The sequence below is a fragment of the Manis pentadactyla genome, chromosome 5, assembly GCF_030020395.1.
Source record: "Manis pentadactyla isolate mManPen7 chromosome 5, mManPen7.hap1, whole genome shotgun sequence".
In the NCBI taxonomy this organism is placed as follows: Eukaryota; Metazoa; Chordata; class Mammalia; order Pholidota; family Manidae; genus Manis; species Manis pentadactyla.
The window spans coordinates 62312673-62332481 of NC_080023.1; the positions used below are offsets into that span (position 1 = coordinate 62312673).

Below are 19809 nucleotides of genomic sequence, written 5' to 3' on the forward strand. Positions count from 1 at the left end.
TCCTTCTTGGAGTCTGTGAGTCTGCTGCTGTTTTGTTCCTTCAGTTTTGCTTCGTTGTTATACTCCACAAATGAATAAAATCATTTGGTATTTGTCTTTCTCCTACTGGCTTATTTTACTGGACACAATACCCTTTAGCTCCATCCATGTTGTTGCAAATGGTAGGATTTGTTTTTTTCTTATGGCTGAATAATATCCCACTGTATATATGTCTTTATCCTTTCATCTACTGATGGACACTTAGGTTACTTCTATAGCTTGGCTATTGTAAATATTGCTGCGATAAACATCGGGGTGCATATGTCTTTATGAATCAGGTATCTTGTTTTCTTTGGGTGAATTCCTAGGAGTGGAATTCCTGGGTCAAACAGTATTTCTATGTTTATTTTTTTGAGGAACCTCCATACTGCTTTCCACAATGGTAGAACTAGTTTACATTCCCACCAGCAGTACAGGAGGGTTCCCCTTTCTCCACATCCTCACCAACATTTGTTGTTTCTAGTTTTTTCTATGTTGACCATCCTAACTGGTGTGAGGTGATATCTCATTGTGGTTTTAATTTGCATTTCCCTGATAATTAGTGATGTGGAGCATCTTTTCATGTGCCTGTTGGCCATCTGAATTTCTTCTTTGGAGAATTGTCTGTTCAGCTCCTTTTTAATTGGGTTATTTGTTTTTTGGTTGTTGAGGTATGTGAGTTCTTTATATATTTTGGATGTTAAATTAACCCCTTGTCAGATATATCATTTACAAATATATTCTCCCATACTGTAGGATGCCTTTTTGTTCTGATGATGGTGTCCTTTGCTGTACAGAAGCTTTTCAATTTGATGTAGTCCCCTCTGTTCATTTTTGCTTTTGTTTCCCTTGCCTGAGGAGATGTGTTCATGAAAAAGTTGCTCAAGTTTATATTCAAGATATGTTTGCCTATGTTTTCTTCTATGAGTTTTATGGTTTCATGACTTACATTCAGGTCTTTGATCCATTTTGAGTTTACTTTTGTGTATGGAGTTTGACAGTAATCCAGTTCCATTCTCTTACATGTAGCTGTCCAGGGCTCTGCATATATTTATTAATCCTCACAACATATGTTTATTAATCCTCACAATTAAGATATTGTATCTTCACTTCATTCTCATTTTTAGATGAAAACATTGAAACTCAGAACAACTAACTTCTCCATACCTTATTAGTAATTAACACCTACTTAATAACAGATGGAATTTGAACCCAGCTCTGTCGGCCTCCCAGCTGTTGATTACTTTATTCCATCTTGCTGCTTATGTTCTGTGTATCATTTAAAGATGCTTTAGGCTTTTTTCAGTTGTAAATGATAGAAGCACAATTCAAACTAGCTCAAGTAAATAGGAAATTTACTGATATAATAATATTATTGAGATAAGCTACAGTTTACAGGTACAGCCAGCCCCAGGGCCTTAAGCAATGTTATCAGGGCCTCAGCTCCTTCTCCACTTAGCTCTGCCAGGTTCTCTTTGTTGGCTTTATTTGCAGACAGGATTCTCCATGGGACTAAAAGAATAATAACTATTGGCTGTTCCAAACCAGTATAATCCTTAAAGCTTATGGTTGTAGAGGAAGAAATAGCCTTTCTTTTTTTTTTTTCGGGGAGTCCCCTGGTTTTTAAGCCTGTGTCATTGCTTATCATGGGGGCTGAAGGTACAGAGGAAGTCCTACGTAAGTCACATGGACCAGGGGGGGAGGCATCCTCAAAGAAAAAGGGGTGATACTTGCCATTGTGTGTTTGTCTATCAGGTAAAGTATTTCACACATGATACTTCAAATTAATTCAACAGTTGAGGGGTTGAGGAAATCTAGCTAAGAATATTGTTCAATGCCAAGACCACTACCCATTTCTTCAATTTCACATTCATTATTCTTTCCTCTGTACCACAGTTTCTGGTGAATGAGTTACAGGCATAATCATAATTCTCACCCATACTTCTCACCAACTAACATTTAGTCTTTCATACAAATAGGTCACAGCTGAGAAAAGTTATCAGTAGCAATGGGCTATGCTTCCAACATCCAGAGTTGGTTGCAAGCAAGGGAGAGATTCTTGGCAGGCACAAGGGGTGTGGAGGCAGTAATGTGTGAGAAAATGATATACGCCAAGTGTCTTATTTCAAAGCATTAATTTCCTTTTCCTTTGAAGGTGAAGGCTGAAATATTAGACATGGCAGATGATGCATTTGATGATGAATACCTGAAATGCATTGACAAGATGGAAATCAAGTATGTTCCCCAACTGCTCAAGGAGGAAAAAGCAAGCCATCAGCTCTTGAAGGATGTGTGGGAAAATGCAAAAGCCAAATGGGAAGCCCAGAAGACGCAGCTCTCTGTCCCTGTAAATTTTAAGGATAACCACGGAATAGCCCTGATGGCATACATTTCTGAAGCCCAAGCGCAAACTCCCTTCTACCATATGTTCAGTGAAGCGGTGAAGGTGGCCGGCCAGTCTCGAAAGGATTATATCTATGGCTTCCAGTTCAAAGCTCTTCATTTCTACTTGAGCACAGCCCTGCAGCTGCTGAGAAGACCTTGTGAGGACAGTCACAAGAATGTGGTGTACAGCCTGAGCCAGCGTGCTTCATTTCCCCCTGGAAAGCCAGCCCAAGCCCGATTTGGCCACTTCGCCCTGGCATATACAGTCCAACCTCAAACTGCCAGCGACCAAGACATTCTGTTAACTATCCACACGTGCTTTGCAGTTGCCGTTGATAACTTTTTTGATAAAGAAAGTGAAAGAATTGTTTTAATACCTCTAAATGAGGTTTTTCATGTGTCACAGGGTGGGACTGGCAACAATCTTATCCTTCAGAGCACGAACAAGACCTGCAGTCATTACGACTGTGCATTTCTAGGTGGTAAGTGTCTCTGTGCCATCTGTGCTTGTCTGGAGGGGAGGAGTGGCATTATGAGGCCCAGGGAGTTGTCAAGGAAGAACCTCAGAGGTGTGTGAGATGAGAAATGACATTGGAGATCTCCAGTCCAGCTCCTTTCATACTGTTACTTTCTTCTTCCATAATTTAATTTTATTAAATAATACATTTACAATAGTATTGTAACGATTGTATTGTAAATAGTATTGTTTTCTTTTAAAAAAAAAAAAAACCTCTCTAGAAGACAATGATTTTCAACCAGGGGCAATTTTGCCCTGTAGGGTCATTTGGCAGCAGCTAAAAACATTTTCAGTTGTCACAACTATCCCTAGTCGCTACTAGCATCCAGTGGTAGAGGCCGAAGACACCACTAAGTAATGCACAGGAGGGCCTCCGTAACGAACCCTATTCCAAGGCTTACAATGAAAAATAGCACTCCCTGCCCCACCCCTTCCCATGCCCAATTCCCACTCCTCAGTGGCATCCATTGTATTTTTTTTTTCAGGTACTTACTGTTGAGTTTCTAAGTAAACAACATGTCCTTGGTTTTTAAATTTTTAGATATCATCTGTTGACTTCTCTCTATAGAGAATGAGTATTTAGCTCTCATGTACCCTGTGTTAGGAATTCTTTATTGCGTTCAGCTATAATGGGAAACCTGCCTGATAGCTCTTGACGGAATTTAAGTCTAGGCTGTCCCAAATTGGTACAGTGGCTCCACCACACCATCAGTAACTCAGGCTCTTTCTGTCTTTCTGTCCCACCAGTCTTAGTGTGTGTTTTGCTGATGCACGTCTGCAGGGTGACTGTTGCAGCTGTAGGCAATCAGTCTGCATTCAAGACAAAAGAAGGGGAAGGGGAAAGGCCACTAAATCTGCCCATTTAATCAGGAAACTAAAAGCTTTCCCAAATCTCGTATTAGACTTGTGATTTACATATCATTGGCTGGAACCTACTTGTCATAACTACAAGAAAAGCTTGGAAAGGGGGTGATTAGCTCTTCTAGTCTCTATAGTGTATGGAGGCAAGGGAGAAGGGAACTAGAGAGTTGTTAGGTCAGAAACCAGAAGTACCTGATAACCACCACTCTCCTCCTCAATGCTTGCACATTTCCCCCTGCCCACTCTCCCACTGGAATAAAGACTGGTGCCTTTTCTATCCCAGGGTTATTAGTTCTAGTATGGTTTTTTTTGTTTCCTTAGTTTTTATATATCATCAGTATTCCAGCCCCAAATCCATAGAAACATAAATCTCCTTTAATACATTCAGACATGTCAGATACATTTCTTTTTCTGGATGTACTCCTGGATTCCCCCATCACCTGCTTTATGCTCTGCTCTCTAGGTCTGCTGAATGTCCTGAAATCGCTCCTCTGAAGCTTTCTTTTCCTTTCTCCCTGTGAGGAATCTCCTATATCTTGGATTTCCTCCTCTTACTTGAATTACTTCATTGTTGGCAGTGGGGGTGGGGGTGGGGGGTGGGGTAAGGGTAGTCAGATGTTTTGTGAGAAAAGGAACATTGAGGCATATTTTCTAAGACTTTGTCTGAAAATCTACCTTTAGGCTTGAATGATAGTTTATAAAGATTTGTATTTGTTTTGGCAGTTATTTTCCTTGGAATTTTGGAGATACTGCTCCACTGTCTTCTGGTTTCTAGCATTGCTGAAAAGGGTGAAGCCTTTCTAGTTACTAAAACTTTGAATGAGACCTGTTTTTTTTCTCTGCAAGATTTTATGATGTTTTCTTTATCCCCAACTTTCCGAAATTTTACAATGTTGTGCCTTAGTTATGTGAGTAAAGAGTTAACAAAACCCTTTCTCTTTCCTCCTATGAGAATGGCCTCCTGTTGATCTTCTAGCACTGTTTCTATGTAATCTATCAAAGGTGGAAGGACAACTGTGTAACCATGCAACGCTGCCTATGGTAAACATAACCCTGGCATGGTAAAGTGCATCTGAGCTGGGAGGATTGTGAATGAACTATAAATACTTGGGAGGAAGCTGTAGCGTGGACATTCCAAATGTGCTGTGTTCTTCCTGCTGAGCTCTGGACTGGTTGGTGTAAGAGATGGACTAGTATAAGAGATGGTGGCATGAGGATGATGGCATAAGCTAGGATGGTTCCTGCACCCCCTGTGTCCTCTTGTTTCTTTGTACCCGTGTTGTAATTCTGGGGGCTAGAAAACAGCTTTGCGTTGAAGGGATTTATCTGATGCTGCCCTGTTGCTGGACAGTATGCTATATTCCCTGCCTTGCATTCTCAGCAAAACTGAGGCAACTGGTAAGGGGATGGCCTTTTTGGATCTTGTGAGTGTGAATGTCTAGCTCTAGATCCCAAAATGCGTGACTGCTGGTCAAGCAGAGTAAGTATTGCAGTAGGGCTTCAGCAAAGTGAGATAGACTTTTCAACCTTGACTCACTGCGGTCAATGCACGATAAGACAAAACAAGAACAGGTGGGGAAGTGCTCATGAGGCATCTTGCCTGGGTGGGGGCTGATCCACTAATGACTTCATGGCAGAGGCTTTATGGCCCTTGAGGTGCCTGGGACACAGAATTGAAGGAAGTCCTCACTCTCAGAGTAGTACACTTGCACCATCTCCACTTACGTAATCCTAAGAGTGAGGGCCACCTTATATTTTGTGCTCTAGACACTTCAGTTGCCTCAGTCTAGTCCTGGCCCAGAGGTGCAAGTGGGTGAGACTAACCACCTTGAGGGGGCAGATGAAGACTGAGTGGTAAATTTGTGTTGAGGGGGAAAATGCACATTCCCCTCGCAACCATATGTTGGACTTGACCAAAAACCAAGTCATTTGGAGCTGGTTAATACCAGCTCATGGGAGCTGATCGTGGATATGCATCTTTCAATTTCCTTGTATAGTAGCTTGAAATTGGCCATGGTTGAGAGTTACACCATGGAAATCATCAAACACCACAGCAGGTCAGGAGACCTACTCCCCCAAACCCATTCAGCTTTACCCGCACGTAACAGCCAGAAACCCAGGTGCAGCTGGGCTGGCAGTGATACCACTTTTGGCACTCCTAATGCATTTAGCCAAACACTGAATTCTGGGTTATACCAAAACCCAGTCTGCAGTCCAGGCCAAATCAATCACTGGTATCTGGCTGATGGACAGAATGGGCAGGGGAGCCCACAGAGTCCATGTTTGTGAGTGTGATTATGATGAACAAAAGGGGTGGAGCCATTGGGTTGATAGAGCAGGAGCCAGGACTCAGACCTGCACGGAGGCGTGGCATTGGGAGCCGGGGTGAGGAAGTAGGGGAGGGAATGGGCACACCTCTGTGGGCCTCTTTCAGGTCAGGCAGAAGCTCCACAGCAGGTTACCGTGGAGACCAGCCACAAGGGGAAATCTCTTTGTGAGCTCTCGTGTGCTCTTTGTTTGGCAAGCTCTGACCGGTTAACGCCACACGCTTCGTGTTGAATCAGCGCCACTACAGGGACTAACCAATGTCCTCTGCTGCCATCTAGTGATGACTAATGGGGACTCAGGGTCAAAAATTCCCTGCAGTGAGCATTAAAAGCTAGGCTGTTAGAAACACTGTGAAGGATAGTAAGCAGGGGTTTTAAAAGCTCAAAATAATCAGAACCTTGATGCATTGTGACTGAATATAACTCTGGATGAAAAAAAGGCTTTTTCTAAAGGGGATAAAAAAATTATACTGTGCTAAATTTAATCCTAACACAGACCTGTTTTACTGTTTCAAACTTGCTTATGATATCCAAGATAAAAAATTGGGGATCTTATAAAAAAACTAGTTAGCTAAAAAAAATAGTTCAGTTGGTTAGGAAGTAGAGAGAGATCAATGTCCCATTAGAAAATACAATCCTTTAATTGTGGTGGTCTAAGATACTAGTGTTGGTATTAATTCAAGATCATGTAAACGAACTGTGAGTAAATGGTAACAAAATCCTTTTTCCTTCCTCATGGGAAAATTACCACAGGCTCATCTTCTTCTGTGCTCTTTTTCTAGGAAATTTGATTAAGGTGGAATGTCAGCTGGTAATCAGGCTACATTCTTTATCTTTAAAAATGACCCCATAGGAAAACTGTACCTGGATTGGGAAGACCATAGATGAATTATAAATACCTGATGGGAAGCCATACCTTTGGGGTTCCTTGAACCTTATAGTGCAGATATGATAGAAGGTTTATTGGAAGAAAACTTGTAAATAGAGAAACGGTAAAGCAGACATCATCCCCTGAACTCTCATTATTTCACTGAGCTGGCTGGGCATTGATCTTCTGGCATTTTGGACAGTGTTCCTGTAGAGAGGGGCCAGGCAGTGTATAAGTAAATATGCTCTACATATTAATTAATAGAGTCATGGAGGCAGGGAATATCAAGGTTCCCTGGTTGGAAAATGACCTTGTTAGAAAGGAGGAGCCCCTGAACTCCAGTGGCTGGTATTAGTCTTTTTTGTTGAGCTTACATAGAACTGTTGAGCCAGGTTTCTGCTAAGCTTAATCAAAAGGGAGAAAGAAGATGAACCTACAAAACTATATTTTTTAAAGATAAATCTATCCCTAGACCTTGAGGGCTCATTAAATATAAGTATCTCCACTGGTTCTGACTGACACTCTTTTTTAGCCTTCCCTGGCAGGAGCTAAGTTCCTGTGCTGTTGGAATTGTCTGGGACTATGGGGCACTGGTAAGACACTATATGTACATAGGCCAGATAGGAAGTGACATATCCATCACCATGAGAAATTCACATTATGAGTCAATGCCTAGAACAATTCGGAAGGCTGTTCAGACTGTTCATCCATATTTGTAGGAAAAGGGAGAACACTTTACCACCAACTCCTTCCAAACTTTCACCCACCAGACTCGTTCATCTCTATTGTATCAGTCAGCATTCAGCCAGAGAAATAGAATCAGCAGGAAATACATATTAAGTCACTAATGGCAAGGCATTGGCTTACGCAATTGTGGCTGGCAAGGCAAGTCTGGAATCGGTAGAGCAGGAAGGGCAGGCTGCAGCTCATGGCCATGAGTTGAAGCTACTGTCCACAGGCAGAATTTCTTCCTCTGGAAAGCCCCAATTATCCTCTTATGGCCTTTCAACTGATTCAGTCAGGTCAACTAGATTATTTTATATAATCTCCCGTAATTAAAGTTTGCTGATTATATACTTTAATCACACCTACAAAATACCTTCAAGGCAACAGCTAGATCAGTATTTGGTTTGAATCATTGGGGCCTGTATCCTGGATAAGCTGACACATAAAACTGACCCTCACGCCTGTATTAGTTATCCACCACAGCATAACAAATTACTCCAGAATATAGTAACTTCAAATAACGTTTATTATCTCACAGTTGCTGTGGGTCAGGAATCTGGGTGTGGTGTCGCTGGGTCTCCTGATGCTGGGTCTCTTACAAGGCTGCAGCCATCCTAAGACTTGGCAGAAAAAGATCTGTTTCCTGGCTCACTCTCATGGCTGTTGGCAGGATGCGGCTCCTTGTGGGTTGCTGGCGGGAGGCCTCCCTTGTTTCTAGCCACAGTAGGTCTCGCCATAGACTGTCCCACAGCATGGCAGCTTGCTTTATCAAAAGGCAAGAGAGCACACCAGCAAGTCAATCTTTTGCAGCCTAATCACAGAACTGAACATCGCATCACTTCTGCTGTATTTGTTTGCTAGAAGCAAATCACTAGGTTAAATCCACACTCAAGAGGAGATGATCACATCTGGAGGTGGGATCCAGGGAGCCATGTTAGAAGCTGCCTACCATAATCCCACCCATTATAGTCTGTCACCTCCTCTTGGGAATGATCTACACTGGCTCTCCTTTTTGCACGATGATGATGAATTCCATGGTGATGTCTGTGGGCAGAGGAGAAGAGCCACAGAACCACTGGAAGCAAAGTCAGCATCCAGTGATTCATTATCGCTGCTTTGGATGTGACCAATGTGAACTGTCTGTTTGCCAAGGTGGTATGAAATACATGTTCATATACTCAAGTAAAAACAGGTATTACATGAATGTCCATACATCCACTGAAGTCAGAACGAGCAAACACACACAAAGGAGAGGAATATATCCTTCCTCCCATTCCCCTTATCCTCCAACCCCAAATTCCTTGGTGTTTGGCAGCTCAGCTAGGGCAGAAGTTAGTACAGTTGTGTGCAATTTATAAACAGCTGAAGACAGCCGGGTCAGTCAGCCCTACAGAAATCTTCATCAGGGAGACTGGTAGAATTTTTCATTTGAAGTCCTATTAAATTCCTTACTGAGGTAGATTTGCTTATAGAGCCAGAAGCTATAGTAGAGACCATGGCCACAAGTTTGGTTTGTTTTGTCAGTCTCCAGATACTTTTCTTTAGGTGCAGTTGCTTCACATGAGCACATGTGTGTGTGACATAGGAAGACTGAATGCATGGGTTGTATTGACTGTATTCTTTCCAAGAAGAGGGACCATATATAGGCTTATCTTTAGTAATCCAGTTCTAGGTGTCTCAGTGGGCTGAACACACAACTGGGGCATTAGTGTGTGCACATCAGTGTAGTAAAGGTGTATTTCAGTCAGTACCAAGGTGGTGTGCTCCCTGCCAGGATCACAGTGGAAGTTCGGCTTCTCACGTGTAGCAATGAACAGGTTATAGCACTGTTACAGTGGATGGATGCAGCATTCTATTCGGTTGGCCAACCTGGGGCAGGCTGTTTTATTCAAGAATTGTACTCTCTTTCAGATGAAGTCTTATAAATAAAACCCCCCATCGAGTTAGTGGATGGGTAAAGTAGTGGGAAAGGCTTTTGTGTGTCTAATGCAGGGGTTCTCAGGCTTTCTTGATTCATGGTGTCCTTAGTGTTGTCATCACTTTTTCCAGTGTCCCTAAGCTAAAACAAATGCCTAAAAGTTCCATTTTTTAAGTAAAGTCAAACAACTCAATAAATGTTTATGTCCTAACATCTTAGTAGCTTTTAAAAAAAGTAATACACATACATTTTTAAGTACTATTATTTCATTCTTAACCACAATAACTTGCTAATGGGATGTTTGTGCCTATTGGACATTGCACAGCTTCTCAAAGCTTGGAATGAATTAGACACCACCTCATTTCCTGATTCACATTGATTTTCACACTTTTGGTTTTATGGCAACAATTGGTGAAAACACAGCTTTGCAAATGTATGATCTCATCAAACAGAATGTACTGTGATACAACTTGAAACTGCATTCCGCCTCAGGCTCCTTGTAGTCAGTCATGTGCTGTCTGGGAGATAGTGGGTGTGGCTGTGTTTGTCCTGAAATTTTTAAACACCCCTTAGCGCCCCTGTGAATTTGCCACAGCATTCAGGGACGCCTCTGCACTGTGTGGAAACTGCAGATCTATTCGATGGACAGCCACTTGTTGGTGCAAGTGGATAATAAGGCCTTTGGAGCCAGGTTTGGCCCTTAATTGGAGGTAAATTTCCATGTGACAATGGAACTTCTGGGGGTTTATCCTGCCTCATGGTAATTTAGTTCTGTGAGAACCCATTATATAATAAGGTACTGGGTGGGAGAGTCATGACTTCCTTTCAGTAAGACAGGCCCAGCATGGACTAGCAGCATCCTCCCCGCAGATCTGGGATGTCCTTGTGTTCAAATGCCCAGAGGCCGCAAATACTGCTGGACTGTTCTTGCCAGGAATTCCAGTCAACCAGGAGTTTGGTCAAAGCTGTCTGTAATTTCTTGGGACCTGAAGGAGAAAGGGAAGTCCTGGAAGGGCTTTATTTACTCTTGGCTAGACTGCTTCTTGGGCTTCCTTCCGGAGAGTTCCCTGCTAAAGTTACAGCTTTCACAAGGTTTTCCAGTGTAGCTGATGGGAATAGGCCCTCGTCTTGATCCTGTGCGTTCTGTCTGGGGCCTTGGGTAGCTAGCTTCCTAACACATAGAAGCTGATCAGTACTTTGCTGAATTCTTGAGGGAAACCCTTTGAAGATCTCTAGAGTTCTCCATGCAGCTCCCTTTCTTCAGTACTCTGGAAAAAACTAGTTGTCCTGGAATTTTCTTTGTGGGAAAAATTTTAATTACTCAGTTAAAATACCACTTGAGTTTTCTGTTTATTCTTGTTATTTTTGATAAGTTATATTTTTCTAGGCATTTGTCTTACATTTCAAATTTACAGGAATAAAGTTAGTCATAGTAATCTCATGTCTTTTTACACCTGCTGAACCTGCAGGTATATTCTCTTTTCTCATTCCATATATACGTGCACCTTCTGCCATTATTTCCAGATCAGTATCCTATCCATGTCCAATTGTGCTACTTCTTTAGTGACTCAAAATAGTTTTGATACTTTCCTGCTGAAAAGCTAATGGAAAATTAAGTCCAGAGTCAAATAGGGTGGAGAAATGCAGTCTTGAATAAATGGATTGATGTTAGCATTAAAAAAGATACCTCAGAGGGAGCCAAGATGGCGGCATGAGTAGAGCAGCAGAAATCTCCTCCCAAAACCATATATATATTTTGAAAATACAACAAAAACAACTATCTCTAAAAGAGAGACAAGAAGATACAGGACAATAGCCAGGCTACATCTACACCTGCAAGGACCCAGCACCTCGCAAAGGGGGTAAGATACAAGGCCCGGCCCCGCGGGAGCCGAGCGCCCCTCCCCCCAGCTCCCGGCGGGAGGAGAGGAGTCAGAGCGGGAGGGAGACGGAGCCCAGGACTGCCGAACACCCAGCCCCAGCCATACGCACCGGAGCGCAGACACACAGTGCGTGGACTGCTGGATACTAGGGAAATGGGAAAGTAAAATCTGCGAGTGGGTCCCTGCAGCCGGTGCCCCTGGGACAAAGAAAAGAGAGCAGGGACCCCACAGCTGGACAGAAACATCCCAGAACACTTAGCCCAGCATCTGGGAATCCTGGGGAACTCCAGGTGCCCTAACCCCCTGGGTGGCAGCGCGGCACTGAGGCCCCTCATGGAGATAAATAGTCTCCTACCCGTTTCCCCTCGGATGCCGCTCCGCCATAGTGGAGCAGCAGCCTGAGGCTGGCCATGCCCACAGCAGCAGGGTAGAGATTATTTCACAGCAGCCAGGCAAGATTTAGAACCCTGTCTGTGCACAGCTGCTCAGCACAAGCCGCTAGGGGTCGCCGTTCTCCCAGGAGAGGAAGGCCACAAACCAACAAGAAGGGATGTTCCCCCAGCCAACACATGCGCCAGCTCCGCACAACCACATCTATCGCCGTGAGAAGGCAGAAGAATTTGATACAAACCAGACTAACGCAGACATCCTCTCCTGAGAAGAAATCTGGGGAGATAGACCTAACCAATCTCCCTAAAAAAGAATTCAAAATAAAGGTCATAACCATGCTGATGGATCTTCAGAGAAATATGCAAGAGCTAAGGGATGAATTCTGGAAGGAGATTACAGAAATGAAACAATCTCTGGAAGGATTTATAAGCAGAATGGATAAGATGCAACAGGCCATTGATGGAATAGAAACCAGAGAACAGGAAATCATAGAAGCTGAAGCAGAGAGAGATAAAAAGATCTCCAGGAATGAAACAATGTTAAGAGAACTTTGTGACCAATCCAAAAGGAACAATATCTGCATTGTAGGGGTACCAGAAGAAGAAGAGAGAGAAAAAGGGATAGAAAGTGTATTTGAAGAAATAATTGCTGAAAACTTCCCCAAACTGGGGGAGGAAATAATGGAAAAGACCACTGAAGTACACAGAACTCCCAACAGAAGGGACCCAAGGAGGACAACACCAAGACACATAATAATTAAAATGGCAAAGATCAAGGACAAGGACAGAGTTTTAAAGGCAGCTAGAGAGAGGAAAATGGTCACCTACAAAGGAAAACCCATCAGGCTGTATCATTAAACTTCTCAACAGAAATCTTATAGGCCAGAAGAGAATGGCATGATATATTTAATGCAATGAAACAGAAGGGCCTTGAGCCAAGAATACTGTATCCAGCACGATTATCATTTAAATATGAAGGAGGGATTAAACAATTCCCAAGCAAGCAAAAGTTGAGGGAATTTGCCTCCCACAAACCACCTCTACAGGGTATTTTAGAGGGACTGCTCTAGATGGAAGCACTTCTAAGGCTAAACAGATGTCAACAGAGAAAATAAAATCACAGCGAAGAAAGCAGACCAACCAAATACTAATTAAAGGCAAAAAATAAAATCAAATACCCACAAAAGCAGTTAAAGGAAATACAAAAGAGCACAGAATAAAACACCCAACATATAAAGAATGGAGGAGGAGGAATAAGAAGGGAGAGAAATAAAGAATCACCACACAGTGTCTATAATAGCAAGTTAAGTTAGGCAGTAAGATACTAAAGAAGCTAACCTTGAACCTTTGGTAACCATGAATCTAAAGCCTGCAATGGCAATAAGTAGATATCTTTCAATAATCACCCTAAATGTAAATGGACTGAATGCACCAATCAAAAGACACAGAGTAAGAGAATGTATAAAAAAGCCAGACCCATCTATGTGCTGCTTACAAGAGACCTATCTCAAACCAAAAGACATGCACAGACTAAAAGTCAAGGGATGGAAAAAGATATTCCATGCAAACAACAGGGAGAAAAAAGCGGGTGTTGCAGTACTAGTATCAGACAAAATAGACTTCAAAACAAAGAAAGTAACAAGAGATAAAGAAGGACATTACATAATGATAAAGGGCTCAGACCAACAAGAGGATATAACCATTCTAAATATATATGCACCCAACACAGGAGCACCAGCATATGTGAAACAAATACGAACAGAATTAAAGGAGGAAATACAATGCAATGCATTCATTTTAGGAGACTTCAACACACCACTAACTCCAAAGGATAGATCCACCAGACAGAAAATTGGTAAGGACACAGAGGCACCGAACAACACACTAGAACAGATGGACCTAATAGACATCTATAGAACTCTACATCCAAAAGCAACAGGATACGCATTCTTCTCAAGTGCACATGGAACATTCTCCAGAATAGACCACATACTAGGCCACAAAAAGACCTCAGTAAATTCAAAAAGATTGAAATTCTACCAACCAACTTTTCAGACCACAAAGATATAAAACTAGAACTAAATTGTACAAAGAAAGCAAAAAGGCTCACAAACACATGGAGGCTTAACAACATGCTCCTAAATAATCAATGGATCAATGACCAAATCAAAATAGAGATCAAGCAATATATGGAAACAAATGACAAAACAACACAAAGCCCCAACTTCTGTGGGACACAGCAAAATCAGTCTTAAGAGGAAAGTATGTAGCAATCCAGGCATATTTAAAGGAGGAAGAACAAACCCAAATGAATAGTCTAACATCACAATTATCAAAATTGGAAAAAGATGAACAAATGAGGCCTAAAGTCAGCAGAAGGAGGGACATAATAAAGACCAGAGAAGAAATAAATAAAATTGAGAAGAATAAAACAATAGAATAAATCAATGAAACCAAGAGCTGGCTTTTGAGAAAATAAACAATATAGATAAGCCTCTAGCCAGACTTATTAAGACAAAAAGAGAATCAACACACATCAACAGAATCAGAAATGAGAAAAGAAAAATCACGATGGAACCCATAGAAATACAAAGAGTTATTAGAGAATAAAATGAAAACCTATATGCTAACAAACTGGAAAACCTAGAAGAAATGGACAACTTCTTACAAAAATACAACCTTACAAGACTGACCAAGGAAGAAACATAAAATCTAAACAAACCAATTACCAGCAAAGAAATTGAAGTGGTAATCAAAAAACTACCCAGGAACAAAACCACCAGGCCAGATGGATTTACCTCAGAATTTTATCAGACATACAGAGAAGACATAATACCCATTCTCCTTAAAGTTTTCCAAAAAATAGAAGAGGAGGGAATACTCCCAAACTCATTCTATGAAGCCAACATTACCCTAAGACCAAAACCAGGCAAAAAACCCACCAAAAAAGAAAATTACAGACAGATATCCCTGATGAACCTAGATGCAACAATACTCAACAAAATATTAGCAAACTGAATTCAAAAATATATCAAAAGGATCATACACCATGACCAAGTGAGATTCATCCCAGGGATGCAAGGATGGCACAACATTCGAAAATCAATCAACATCAGCCACCACATCAACAAAAAGAAGGACAAAAACCACATGATCATCTCCATAGATGCTGAAAAAGCATTCGACAAACTTCAACATCCCTTCATGATAAAAACTCTCAGCAAAATGGGTATAAAGGGCAAGTATCCTCAACATAATAAAGGCCATATATGATAAGCCCACAGCCAATATCACACTGAACAGTGAGAAGCTGAAAGCTTTTCTTCTGAGATCGGGAACAAGACAGGGATGCCCACTCTCCCCACTGTTATTCAACATAGTACTGGAGGTCCTAGCCATGGCAATTAGACAAAACAAAGAAATACAACCAATCCAAATTGGCAAAAAAAGAAGTTAAACTGGCACTATTTGCAGATGACATGATATTGTACATAAAAAACCCTAAAGACTCCACTCCAAAACTACTAGAACTGATATCAGAATACAGCAAAGTTGCAGGATACAAAATTAACACACAGAAATCTGTGGCTTTCCTATACACTAACAATGAACTAATAGAAAGAGAAATCAGGAAAATAATTCCATTCACAATTGCATCAAAAAGAATAAAATACCTAGGAATAAACCTAACCAAGGAATGAAAGGCCTATACCCTGAAAACTATAAGACACTCTTAAAAGAAATTAAAAAGGACACTAACAAATGTAAACACATCCCATGCTCTTGGCTAGGAAGAATTAATATCATCAAAATGGCCATCCTGCCCAAAGCAATATACAGATTTGATGCAATCCCTATCAAATTACCAGCAACATTCTTCCACGAACTGGAACAAATAGTTCAAAAATTCATATGGAACAACCAAAGACCCCGAATAGCCAAAGCAATCCTGAGAAAGAATAATAAAGTGGGGGGGGTTCGTGCTCCTCAACTTTAAGCTCTACTACAAAGCCACAGTAATCAAGACAATTTGGTACTGGCACAAGAACAAAGCCACAGACCAGTGGAACAGAATAGAGACTCCAGACATTAACCCAAACATATATGGCCAATTAATATACGATAAAGGAGCCATGGACATACAATGGGGAAATGACAGTCTCTTCAACAGATGGTGCTGGCAAAACTGGACAGCTACATGTGAGAGAATGAAACTGGATCACTGTCTAACCCCATACACAAAAGTAAATTTAAAATGGATCAAAGACCTGAATGTAAGCCATGAAACCATAAAACTCCTAGAAAAATCATAGACAAAAATCTTTTGGACACAAACTTGAGCGACTTCTTCATGAACATACCTCCCCGGGCAAGGGAAACAAAAGCAAAAATGAACAAGTGGGACTATATCAAGCTGAAAAGCTTCTGTACAGCAAAGGACACCATCAATAGAACAAAAAGGTACCCTACAGTATGTATTCATAAATGACAGATCCGATAAAGGGTTGACATCCAAAATATATAAAGAGCTCATGCACCTCAACAAACAAAAACTAAATAATCCAATCAAAAAATGGGCAGAGGAGCTGAACAGACAGTTCTCCAAAGAAGAAATTCAGATGGCAAACAGACACATGAAAAGATGCTCCACATCGCTAGTCATCAGAGAAATGCAAATTAAAACCACAACGGGATATCACCTCACACCAGTAAGGATCGCCACCATCCAAAAGACAAAACAACAACACATGCTGGTGAGATTGGGGAGAAAGAGGAACCCTCCAACACTGCTGGTGGGAATGTAAATTATTTCAACCATTGTGGAAAGCAGTTTGGAGTTTCCTCAAAAAGCTCAAAATAGACATACCATTTGACCCAGGAATTCCACTTCTAGGAATTTACCCTAAGAATGCAGCAGCCCTGTTTGAAAAAGACAGATGCACCCCTGTTTATCGCAGCACTATATACAATAGCCAAGAAATGGAAGCAACCTAAATGTCCATCATTAAATGAATGGATAAAGAAGATGTGGTACATATACACAATGGAATATTATTCAGCCATAAAAAGAAAACAAATCCTGCCATTTGCAACAACATGGATGGAGCTAGAGGGTATTATGCTCAGTGAAATAAGCCAGGCAGAGAAAGACAAGTATCAAATGATTTCACTCATCTGTGGAGTATAAGAACAAAGAAAAACTGAAGGAACAAAACAGCAGCAGAATCACAGAACCCAAGAATGGACTAACAGTTACCATAGGGAAAGTGACTGGGGAGGATGGGTGGGAAGGGAGGGATAAGGGCAGGTAAACAGAAAGGGGGCATTACGATTAGCATGTATAACGTAGGGGGGGGGCATGGGGAGAGCTGTGCAACACAGTGAAGAGAAGTAGTGATTCTACAGCATCTTACTACGCTGATGGACAGTGACTCTAATGGTGTGGGGGGGGGGACTTGTTGAAGGGGGGAGCCTAGTAAACATAGTGTTCTTCATGTAATTGTAGATTAATGATAACAAAATAAAATAAAAATTAAAAAAAAGATATCTATCCCCTACTTCTGGGGAGTTGGTCAAAAATTTTGTGCATAAAGATCACTTAGAGTCTTTGCTTAAAATGCATATTACCAGGCATGAGCCCCCAGAAATTCTCTATCAATAGTCCTGGCAGGGTCCTGGAATCTGCAATTTTAATAAATACCCAGGTGATTCTGAAGTATGTGATTGTAAGACTACACTTTAAGAACCATGCTCTAATTTGTGCTATAGACAAAAGATAAAGGCTTTTAAAATCCCCCTTTCTGGTCACCAGGCTAAATCTCTCTATTACACTGTAGCTCTTCATCCCAACTCCCCTCACCCTCATGTAAGCCCTTCGGGTGAGGCTTGCGCTCACTCATCAGCTGCTGAGGCAGTATTGTGTATTAGTTTCTAGAACTGTTTTTTACATATTTAGCCCAGCCAAACACCTGAGGTTAGCCTCAGGGTACCACCCCGAGTCTAACAGATCTTTACCATTTCCTGAACTAGTAGAAACTGGAGCAAGTTATCTGGATTCTTGGTTCAAAGTTCACAAATAGAATAAGATTAGAGAGCAGCTTACAAAAGAGCACATCTGTCATAGTGAAGCCAGGCCCCCATCTTAGATGGAGTGGTTCATCCTCAGGTAGTTGAACATCCAGATTGGGCCAGTGAGTTAGCAGGACATGGAGAAGAGATCATAGGACACTAGGCCTTCAGGTGGCATTCTGAGAAGCCCTCCCTGGCTCAGGCTGGCCCCAAATCTAAACACCCTCTCGCTGCCGTTTTTGCCTTACTTGCTGTGGGCTGGCTAGCAGACCTTCCTTTTTATTAAGCCTCAGGGGAATCACTGCGCCCCTGATGACTCTAGGGCATCACCAGGAGGAGGATCTAGGGCCTTACTGTTAGGTGCCCTGTTCCTGTTCTCCAGAAGTTGTGGATTTCTTTACATCTAGAACAGTTTTCTGGGGCAGCCCATCTCTGTTTCTCTATATGAATATGAAGGGTCTTTATTTATATGGTCAAGGATGCCAGAGATGTGATTAGAATTCTTTCTCCAGTGCATAGGAATTGTCATAGTAAAGGAGATTTGCTCAAGGACATTTAGTATCTGAATAGAGGATTAATTGAACAGACAGGTAAATTTTCCCTTGACTTACACAGACTAATCACAGAACAGAGTCATAAAGTGTAACTTTGGATGGGCCTATGTCGGTCATTTGAAGCAGTCTCCCAGTAAAAGACACAGATGAGGAAATTAAGTTCTAGAAATGTTAGCTGTCTTACCTAAGGTCATACCTCCTTTGTACAATGAATACAAAAATGTAGTTGTTCTGCAGTTTGAATCCCACTAAAGTATGGGTCTGATAGGTGAGGAGTTTGCCGATTAGGTTACTGAGTAGCCACAGGCCAATCTGAAATCTTTACTAGGGTAGATTGTGTCTGACTAATAAAGCTTTCTGTCTTTATGTTTCAGGACTAAAGACTGCACATTGTGTTGAGAACACAGGTAAGCTATGCTTTAAAGTATTCTCTGTAGTGGGAGTTTTACCAGCATTATTTCTCACAGCTCTGGGCTGGGGCCCCCCACCAGGGTCCCACTGTCAGTCAGCATTCTCTCAAGGAGGAGCACTGCTGCCACTTGCTTGTTACCTCAGCCCCAGGCAGGGATGCGCATCTCTCGCTCCAGCCTGTTCACGCCCCTATATGACCCTTCTGCATGGAGTTAGACTTGTGGCCTGTGTTTTGATACCTTAGGAAATAACATTCGGGAGACTAATGAAGGAATAGAGTGACTATGGCTCAGGGGGCTGAGGGGAGACTGGCAGGGACGGAATGGTAGGTAATTCGGTCTATCTCAGCTTCTTCAGAGAAGAACAGAAGGATGTGACAAAAAAACGATTCTTTCTTAGAAAACCATAGGAAAGATTTGGGAAGGTGAACAGGAACTCTTAGTGTATTCAGGAACAGCAAAATCACACAAGCCCAGCAGATTTGAACCAAAGTTGCCAGAATATGCCTTGGGCTCATGCATACTTTGAGTGGATCTTTTTGAAGACATCCTTATTTAAAAGTTTGAAAATAAGGGTCTGTTTCTAGCTGTCTTCCTGACTAGTTTTTCTATGAATTTTTCTTCATATAATTAAAATAAATCCACATCCATTTGTTTTTGAGACTGAAATCTTATATTTTTCATATTACCATATTTTCTATTATCTTAAATGTAAGCCAACTCAAATCTTTATTATTAATAAGCATTTAAAAATAAGCTGAACCTGACATTCACATCTGAGCATATAGTACTGTGTAACAAAAACATGTTTGTGTTTCAGAATATTTTCAACCCATCTATATCTACAAGCCTGGTAAGAGTTATAATTTAAGAAAATAATCCTT

At 41.5% G+C, this 19809-nt stretch overlaps 1 protein-coding gene across 20 annotated transcripts in view; it reads left to right on the forward strand.

The window, feature by feature from the left end:
- ART3 (ADP-ribosyltransferase 3 (inactive)) overlaps positions 1 to 19809 on the forward strand; it is a 35369-nt gene that overhangs the window by 6924 nt on the left and 8636 nt on the right. For 10 of the 20 annotated variants that reach the window (XM_036927486.2, XM_036927487.2, XM_057502325.1 and 7 more), the window contains exons 3-5: positions 2174 to 2885; positions 18890 to 18922; positions 19746 to 19778. In XM_036927486.2, coding sequence (XP_036783381.2) covers positions 2174 to 2885; positions 18890 to 18922; positions 19746 to 19778 — 778 coding nt within the window. The remainder of the gene's footprint in view (positions 1 to 2173; positions 2886 to 18889; positions 18923 to 19745; positions 19779 to 19809) is intronic. The other 10 variants (XM_036927488.2, XM_057502328.1, XM_057502334.1 and 7 more) reach the window with 1 other exon arrangement.